This window comes from Triturus cristatus, chromosome 4_1 (assembly GCF_964204655.1).
Source record: "Triturus cristatus chromosome 4_1, aTriCri1.1, whole genome shotgun sequence".
NCBI lineage: Eukaryota > Metazoa > Chordata > Amphibia > Caudata > Salamandridae > Triturus > Triturus cristatus.
The window spans coordinates 175448383-175458250 of record NC_140585.1 but is presented as its reverse complement, the minus strand read 5'-3'; the positions used below and the strand labels follow the sequence as shown (position 1 = coordinate 175458250).

The 9868-nt window shown below is 43.9% G+C and overlaps 1 protein-coding gene across 1 annotated transcript; it reads left to right on the top strand.

Moving 5' to 3' along the window:
- The first annotated feature begins 1602 nt into the window (after positions 1–1602).
- Positions 1603–2541, top strand: LOC146853839 (olfactory receptor 5AR1-like). The gene has a single exon (XM_085650411.1). The coding sequence runs from the start codon at positions 1603–1605 to the stop codon at positions 2539–2541; it is 939 nt and encodes a 312-aa protein (XP_085506537.1).
- Positions 2542–9868: the final 7327 nt, after the last annotated feature.

The following is a 9868-nucleotide window of genomic DNA, read 5'->3' as shown; positions in this document are numbered from 1 at the left end:
TCTACAAAGCTTTTTGCAGGGTAACGCCCACCCTGCATACATCATACCTGACGCAGGTATAATGTAGCGCAGGGCATTACAAAGTGACGCATCTGCTTAGTTGCATCACTTTGTAAATAGGGCTCAATAGGGTGCATTTTTACGCCACCGGTGAATCACAAAAAGTGATTCAACGGCAGCGCAAAAGTGGCACAAACCCTTATAAATAAGGCACTAGGTAACTGTACATGTAGAGGTTTTTAAACATCACACCTCTTTTTATCCAATAAGGGTTTAGACAAAAGGACAATACTTCTTTGTTTGACCGCCCTCTACCCACCAGATTTGCACTTAAAATCACTGGCACAAATTATCAGTATTATTCCCTCTTGAGAAATGACAACAGCACCAGGTGCTTTATCAAGTCTAAAATGAAAACAAGTTCAAGCATATATGGCCCAGCCCAGTACCCCGCTCTCACATACACCAAAACCCACTTCTGCTGACACCGCCAAACTTAAAGCTCTGCTTGATGGTCCATCAAACTAACAACGATTGTGAATGCATGTCTCACCTTTACAACATCCACAAAGGCACTCAGGAATGGACACTTAAACAACCCTTCCATTTCTATTTGATTTATTCTAGCACCACTATAAATGATGACGGTCAGCAACGAGATAGAGCCATACATCAGACAATGTTAAAATAAAATGTATATTGTTAAGAAAATATCAAACAATCTTTATAAGTCAGGAGTGAGGTAGTGATTACTCTATGATCATGGTCACATGACTTGTGATCTTCAGGACATCACTAAGCAATGAAGGGCTGTGATCGAGTTAATGCTGTAGCGTAAACTTGCATGGCAGGCTGATGCAAGGTAGGCGTGTGTGATTTAGAAAGGTCTCTCATGGTTCCAATGATCTTTGGAATGTTCCAAATGAACATAGTCTGGAGAATTCAAGGGGCCGACAATTATTTTTAGAAAGGATGTGTCTTATTATAAGCCTGTAGTTTAACCACAGTGTCATGTTGCTGCACGCAACTAATTTAAATCCTTTGGTAGCTCGAGTGCTTTTCGTCTGCAGTCTGCAGCATTGTAATGGGTTTCATGGTATGAATCCACCCTTTCCCTTTGAGTTGCCTTTTCCACAATCCAAACCCATGTCCTTTAGCACACACTCTCTTTTACCTCTAACAGGTAAATGACTCACAGAAAGTTTATTTATTGACAAATATATTTTTGACGTATCTCAACATACGTGTTTTTGTCTGCTTTATACTGGAAAATATTGATAACTTATTACTTGTTTCATTTGTGTTGTTTTTTAAACGCCAAGACTTCTGAAATAAAGATTCATCTCGCCCTGCAAACTTGAAGTACGCCTCGATACCACAAGATGCTGTTATTCAGTCTTTGCACATGATTATCAGTGATGCTTTTGGAGGCATGTGGGCAACTGGTTCAGTTCTTGCTCTTGCAGTGGTTGAGAGACATACAGGTGTTCATGTGACTAGTTTTCTGACTCGCTGAAAGAATGTGTGCCTGGTTTGCAATAGCTTTCCACGTGAATGAACCACAACTAAACTCTTTTTTTACAGAAATCATCGAATGAAGAAATGGAAAGAATGAATCAGACTTCAGTAATGGAGTTCATTCTTCTTGGTCTCACGGATGATCCAGAGCTGCAAATCCTATTTTTTTTATTGTTTCTCATAGTGTACATCATTACTGTGGTGGGCAACATTGGTCTAATTGCCCTAATATTGACTGCACCGCGTCTGCACACCCCGATGTACTTTTTCCTCAGTAATTTGTCCCTGTCAGATTTCTGCTACTCTTCAGTGATCACTCCCAAAATGTTGGAGGAACTCTTGTCATGGAAGAACGCCATCTCTTTCGCCGGTTGTGCGGCGCAAACATACTTCTTTGCCGTGTTTGCAAGCATGGAGTGTTATCTGCTGTCAGCAATGGCCTATGATCGATACGCCGCCATCTGTCACCCACTGCTGTATCACCTCATTATCAGCAGGAGTGTCTGCATACAGCTGGTGACTGCTGCCTATCTGGCCGGTTTCCTTACTGCAGCAGTGCACACAGGGTGCACCTTCCATGCTTCCTTTTGTGGCCCCAATGTGATTGATCACTTCTATTGTGATATACCTCCCCTGATGAAGCTGTCCTGCACTGACACATTCATCAGAGAGACGGTAATCTTTGTTGTAGTTTTTTTCCTTGGCTTTGCCACTCTTCTGATCACAGTAACGTCATATATTTACATTCTGTCTGCCCTGATACAGATCCCGTCAACCTCAGGGAGGCGCAAGGCATTCTCCACTTGTGGCTCCCATATGATTGCTGTCTCCCTGTTCTATTGCACTGTTCTATTCATGTACATGAGACTGCCTTCTAGTGACTCTGTGACCCAGGACAAAGTGGTGTCAGTCTGCTACACAATCATGATCCCTATGTTGAATCCTCTGATATACAGTCTCAGGAACACTGAGGTCAAAGGAGCAATTGTAAACGTTATGAACAAGAAATGGTTTGAGAATTGATTCATCGATATTTAATTTATCACCTTCTTGTAAATGTCAACTTGGAATTCCTGCTAATATTTGTAAGTGAAAATTGGAAACATTTTTAATGTTCTCCCAAGAAGTAGTAATTAGCCTTGAAAGCCTTGTACTGAATTTTTGGTTATTGGACACTCATTTATTGGCTGGGCTTTTCAGTGAGGATTTAGGTGAATCATCAATGAATAATTGACTGTCATTGAGTTAGAAAGTTGCAATATTAATATGTTATGAAGAACATTGGAACCTTGGAATGCACCAAACAGGTTTAATGATAGTCCAAAGAGTAGTAATCTAATTGTGACTAGTATTCTGAGAAATGAAAGCTGCTAAGGAACAATCACTCTGTCTCAGTTTGTGGCAGATATAAGCCTTGTTCAGCAAGATTGATCGTGTTCACTCTATCAATGTATGCTATGATTTTCCTTTCTCTCAAAGGATGTGGGTGTGTATGGGAGGATCTTTAGTCTCCTTCAACCAAAAACAAATCTATATCAAGCTTAACTTCATCTTGTGTACTGTAGGTTTTTTATATACTCGGTGAAACATAAAAGAAAACTAGAAAGGTACACGATAAAAGAAGACAATACTTTAGCTCCTTGGTTAAAACACAAGAATGGATGAAGGAAATCAAATTATTGACAGGTTAAAAAAAAACAGCAAACACATTGAACTATCCATGTTGATGGATATGGAGTTTTGTACTAAGGATTTTCATGCTCCAAAACTTGGATTTCAGCCAAATGGTGAGTGTTTATAGAAAGGAGCTCCACATTAAAAATAGATCAGGATTGTACACATATCACCTGTAAACAGAACTACTCATGGAAAAACAATTAAAGTCTCACAACACATCTGTACTTTGAGAGTTACATTTACTACATTCTCTATTCAGAAATCTTTCTATTTGCCTTTGTGGTTTAAAGATGGTGACAATGTGTAAGAGTGAGGGAAAATATCAGCATGAATTTGATAGTTTTTCACTTCTGTAAGGACTACAGCTCCTATAAAATAATTGCTATTACCGCATTACATTCTATAAGTTTAACTTCCACATGGGGAGATATAACTGGTTCAAGTTAAGGTCTCTGGAATCTTAATGTAAAATCCAAACCTTTTGTGAAGTCGATTTCTAACTTACAATTCTGAAAATGCCACTTTTAGAAAGTTTGCATTTAGTTGCCTTAGCCTATTTTTGCCTGCAGCCTGTCCCTGGCCAGATGCCTGGGTATAGTTGGAAGTTGGGCTTTGTGTATTCCTCCTAGACAGCCACACGCTATTGAAGCTTAGGTGAGACTAAGCCTGCCATCACTGGCAGAATGGGAGGGAGGAGCTGGGCCCAGCCTCACTGACACCTGAACAGGCTGTCTTGTCCCCACACCTAGGGCTGCATAACCCCTGTAGTTAGTCTGGAACCAGGGAAGGGAAGGCAGGGCATCTGTGCACTTCAATGGCATGTCTCTAGTAGCATCTCCCCACTTCAAAGGAACAGCTGTGTATAAAAAAAGGACCCCCGGCGCCACCGCTTCAGTACACTTCAGGACCTGTGAATACCCTGCCGGGAAGTAGCACTGAGGTGCTGCTGAAGAAGTGCCACTCTGCTGGATGAGACTCTGCTTCACTCCTGCTTTGTACAGCTGATCTACTGCCTGCTGCACTCTTGCCTGGGTGAGTAGGACTGGACCTGCATCACTTGAACCCAAATCTCAGAATGACCCTGAGGGCTAGGTGGTTGGCCTCCTGATCTGAAGCCTCAGGGACATAAGACGCTTCAAACCTCCTACACCCTAACTCTGCCATCTGTGAGTCTACCCTGCCAAGTGGTGCCACCCCAGTCCTGGACCCTTGGAAGTGGGCGTAATTTGCTTGCCAGAAGAACCGATGCATCTCCTTGACTGAGCTCAGCATCCCCAAGCAGAATCGAGACATCCCCACTGTGTCGATTGGATCAGTTTCCAAAGACTCGCAGCTTAGCCCGTTAGTCCTCAGAACTGATGCCTCGCACCGATGGCACAGCACATCCACAGTTCAGATCGGCGCATACCTCATCCACGGCAGTCATGATGACGGACTCCACAATGTAGCCTTGCAGAGTCTCTGAACCGACGCATCTCCAGCTCCGCACCACATCTCTGATGCCTGCTTCTCATTGCAAGCCCTGTCGATGGGATCCTCAATTATGACACAACAGGACATCGCACTGCAGCCTCGCCACATCTCTGAACTAATGCATTACTTCAGCTGCATAGCACATCTTTGATCCAGATCTACTCAACAATCCACAACCAGGATTTAGGGTACTTCGTTCAGTTGGCCTAGCTGTGTTCCTGTAGCCAGCCGGTGCTTCATTGTGGTCAACCTGAACTTGGGACTTTTCCCGGTCTGGCGCAACCAGATGTCCCCAATAGCTCTTTGTGCTTCTTGACTGCCCCTAGTTTCACTGTAAACTTTGAAATTCAATAACTCCAATTCTACTATTTGCTTTTTGTCGTTTTGGTCTTGTTTTGTTTATTAAAATAAGCTCTATATCTCTAACCTGGCATTGGATTTTTTTTATGTGGTGTTTTCACTGTTTTACTGTTTGAAGTATTGCACAAATAGTTTACACATTACCTCTATGTTAAGCCTGACTGCTCTGTGCAAAGCTACCTGGAAGTGAGCAGAGGTTCATTTGGGGTTTGCTTGTGTCTTAGTGCTTAGTGGTAGTCCGACCAACCCCACACTGTGGGACCGCCCGCAGTATTATAAGTGTAAAGCTGGGACTGCCACTGAACCGCTGCTACCGCCACCAATCAAGGACCCTGTGGCAGTATGGCAGCATGGCAGCAATTTGAGGCCAAAATATTCTGGCAGTGCTGCAGCAGCATAGCCAAGCATATTTTCAGTTGCCTTGTTGCCACCCTTTTCATGGCAGTCGCAACACCATGAAAAGTGGGGCAGTGAGGTAACAAAGTGGGCCCTACAATGCCCCTTGTGCCCTTGTGCACTAGGATGCATGGAGGGCTGAACATGTTGTGCCCTCCGTAGTTTTGTACCCCCAGTTTCTGCATGGGAAGGAATGCATCACATGGTGCATTTCTTAACTTGCAGAAACATGCACTGGCGTGCTTGCAGCAGTGCTGTTTAAAGCTCACAATGGGCCAATAATAGCACCACCATGAGACCGCCATGCCACCCACGCACCAGACCAAGAGATTAGTTGTAATCTAGCATGCGGGTTGCGGTGAGTTTCAGTGGACCTCGAGCAGAGCGGTGACATGATGCCCGCACCAGGACCACCGAAATTCATAATAAGACCCTAACCCTCAATAGGACTGTGGTTGCTACTTGACCAAGGCTTACAGTCAACTCAAAATATGCCAGTAACAAACAACAATATTAGGGCCAGGCCACAGTGAAAGGTACATTTCCCTCAACCACCCTTATACTTTGTAGGGAATTACTGAAGAAAAGGAATGGGTTGCAGAGTTTGTGGTGAAATCTTGAGTTTAATTTGAAGTCAAGTTGAGAATTACAACATGGAAAAGATGCATTTATTTTCTAAAGTTGCAGCTGCTAAACGTTCTTGGGTAGGAGATCACTAGGAAAGCCACTGAATAAGAAGTAATGTTATAATCCCTACTTTTTTATTTTTCCTACTGCACTGCTTTTCATTTATTATCTTTCAGATTCCATGGTCATTTGAGGCTTATAGTATCATATCTCTTGCTGTAAAGTCATACAGATTCTTCTCGAGCAGTAGAAAAAGCTGAAGATTGTCTTCCAGAGGAGAATCAAAAACCATCCCCTGTCATGAAGCAGAAAGATAAGTGCCCCTTCTAAATGTTGTGATGGGCCCCTAAAACCTTTACTAAAACTCATTGCTTCACAGTTATAGAAAGGCTTTAGGTGAAGGTACTTAGAGGGGTGGGATTCCCTTCTACTGAGTGTATATATGAGTCGTCATTACACCTGAAGAAATAATCTCATTCTGGACTGGAAAAGGGTTAAATACATGTGTATACTATTCTACAGAAACAGATTTCTCATATGTCTGTGTATGCTGTACTAATATGCTTATTCGTATAAATGATTAAAAAGAAAGAACAAGTACTGAGGTCATTTTTCTAAGGAACTGATGGTTCCAGTCCAGACAGATGTCTTAAAATGTGATACTGGCCAGTCATTGTTCTGTGCATTAAACATATGAACAGTGTCTTTTTATCGTACTTAACAGGTTCCCGATATAAATTTTCAATTAGGAATTGTCACTCAGAGGAAGAGCCCTAGCCAGCAACAGTTATTCATCATATATGGATTGTAATGTAATACAGTTTTTGTAAGGAACATGTTCACCAATACCATAGTTACTTACTTCTCTGGTGCAGAGATTGTTTGTAATTTTGGGTTTGCCACAGAGAGGGTGCTCCGAAAGCGGTATACTTGTGTACATGTTCTGGTCTTATAAGCGGCGTAGTGCCATTGTCCTTATTGTTTAATCCCTGCAGAAGAGGCCAGTGGACTACAACCGGTGGTTCAACACTGATAAATGTTTCAGTTTCTTCAGTGGGTGGTAAGAAAGTGGGAGTGTGGGTCTTTTTACTGTCTGTGGAATCTCAGCCAGCCATAAAAGTGCAGTCCCTCACGTGGGGTTCCATATAACCCCACAAATGATCGCCATCTTTTCTCTGTGTTGGTCTGCGATTATCCTGCTGATGAAAGTGTCAAGTAAGTTCTTGTGCAAATGTTCCCCAGCTAAGCTAAGATATACGTAAGTGCCCTTTGTTTCTCTTTCTATATGGGACTAGCTGTGATGCAAGCTTAGTTAGTATATTTGAATAATTCCTGGGCCCTCATTATTTTACCTGGCCCTATGTCCCTGTGTGCTCCTATGCCAGTGTTCCCTAAAAGCATGGTTCTCATTCTTGTAGAGTATCATCAGGGATTAGATGGTTTATGCAGTGGTTCATGGGATGCAGGATGCTGGTAGGTGTCAGTTTACTTTAATGAAAGCTGAAAAGGCAGTCTTGAAGGTGAGGAGGAAGGAAAGAATACATGAAGACAGAGTAGAAGATTGAAATTAAAAAACCAAATGCAAAAGAGATAAATCAACCACCAAAATTAGCTATGATTCATAAAAAGTATATTAATTTTTGTATTTGGCAAGTGGTCTTTGTCATATATACCAAGCTTGGTCCAAATATTATTGAGGCAGGGGCATCTGATGAACAGGAACGACCTATTAGGTTGGGATACACAAAATGCATGCCCCCCAGAGCTGCTGCAGTTCTGTAGCTGCCGACCCCAAATACAGGAGCCCCAGATTGCAGGTTTTGGAAGAGCTGCATGAAAAGCCTGTATTAATGCTGTGCAGGACCCTGGGTTCAGGGTCCGTCCATGATCTATCAGAACCAGATAGGAGCCCACTACTTCTCCTTTAAAACTAGGATAGCCTTCTATTATTCCTGTCTCTCACTTTCACACAATTCACTCAACCTCCACTCACTGTCCTCGCTCATCATTTCACTTAGTCTCTCCCACAATCTTTTTTCCTACATTTGGTCACTGTGGTGGATTCCCCGATGCGCTGCGATCAAGAATAATGCGAGTTTTCCAACATGGCTGCCGAAACGTCCTACACAGGCAGCAGCAGTAGCGGTACAGATTCACGCAGACGACGCGAGGAAGCCACGCCCGCCAAGGAGGGTCAAAAACCCGGAAGAGAGGAAGACGTGGCATTCAAGTAGCCGGTGAAAGACGCGGAGAGAGAACGAATCAAGACCAACACGACCGGCGAGAAGGAGAGAAGGCATTCCAGTGAGGTAGATGGCCCTGGACTCCAGAACAGCGATGGAGAGACGGAGGAACACAGAATAAAGGGAAAATGCTCCCAGAGCACCACGAGCGAGATCAGCACTCCGAGAGGAAATGAGGAGGCGGGATCTCACCATACCACAGGCCCAGAGGGTCGTGGGCTCAGGCAAGTGTCAGTTGTGTGTGCCTTTTCTTTAAAGGGGTGGTGGACAGGGTTAGGGGCCACACTGCTGACAACACCATAAATCCCGCACTCAGGCACTGCACAGTTAGGGCCACTGGTGAAGGTGCACTCACCCCTCCCCTTTGTATATTTAAGAAGGCAGCAGCCTAAAGCTATCTTCCTATTTCTTTTGTTTTCTTCCTCCACACCCTCCCAAGTGATGCAACTCCAGAATGGGATTCACCAAGCAAAGTGAAAAAGAAGAAGAGCGCCAAAAGTCGCCTTAGAGACTATACGAAGGCCACCTGTAATGAGGAGAGAAGAACCTTGTTTAATTTAGTATCCAAATAAAACCCTCAAACCTTTTAAACGTCTGTGCTTCATACTCATCAGAGGAAGCGGACTGAGATAACCCACAGGGTCACGCGACGACAGTGGTGTCAGAAGTGGGATCAAGGTCTAGCCACGATGACCCAACCCATCCCGATGGAAGTCATAATAGCACAGTTGGCCGAGGGACAACGCCACCTACAACTCGTACTGGAACAACAGACCAAACAGGCCCTAAAAGAACAGGAGGTGCTCTACACCATAATTAAGGACCAGGCTTCCCTGTTAACCTCTAACCAACAGGTGCAAGACACCGCCATTTTGCATCTACCGGATGCTATTTCAAGTGCTCGAGTACACCCCAATGTACCTGGGTCTGTCCTACAAAAGTTCCAAAACGGAGATGATCCGGACTATTTTTTTGTCAACTTTGAACGCGTTGCAACCACAGCATCCTGGCACCTGGAAAGATGGGGTCAATACATAGCACCATTACTATCCGGAGAATTACAAGCTGCCTACTAGGCAGCCAACCCCACCTGAACAACCAGTTACACCGACATAAAGAAAGCAGATCTGGAACATCTGGGCTGTGACCAGTAGTATTACCGCAGCCGGTTCAGAAAAGAAAAATGGACAGTAGGAGACAACCCACGTGCGCTATACTACCGCATAACAGACCTGGGGAACAATTGGCTGCAACCCTCAGTGTCATCCCTAGATGAACTTACCGAAAAAGTCTATCTAGAACAATACTTGGATGCTCTTCCCTTTAATACTAGATTGTGGATCAAACAACATCCAAATCTATCAGTAACACTAGCAGTAGACCTGGCTTGTGCGTGCCACTGTTCGCCAGACATCAAGGCCCCCTCTCATCGTACTCTTTTGGCTCAACCCAAACCCCCAAATAGGGCACCTCTGCCCCAGATGGGAACCAAGGGTTCCTACTTCCCAAAACTCCCCCAACAAATCCAACACAGGGACCACAATGTTTTCACTGTGCAGAATGGGGACGCATAG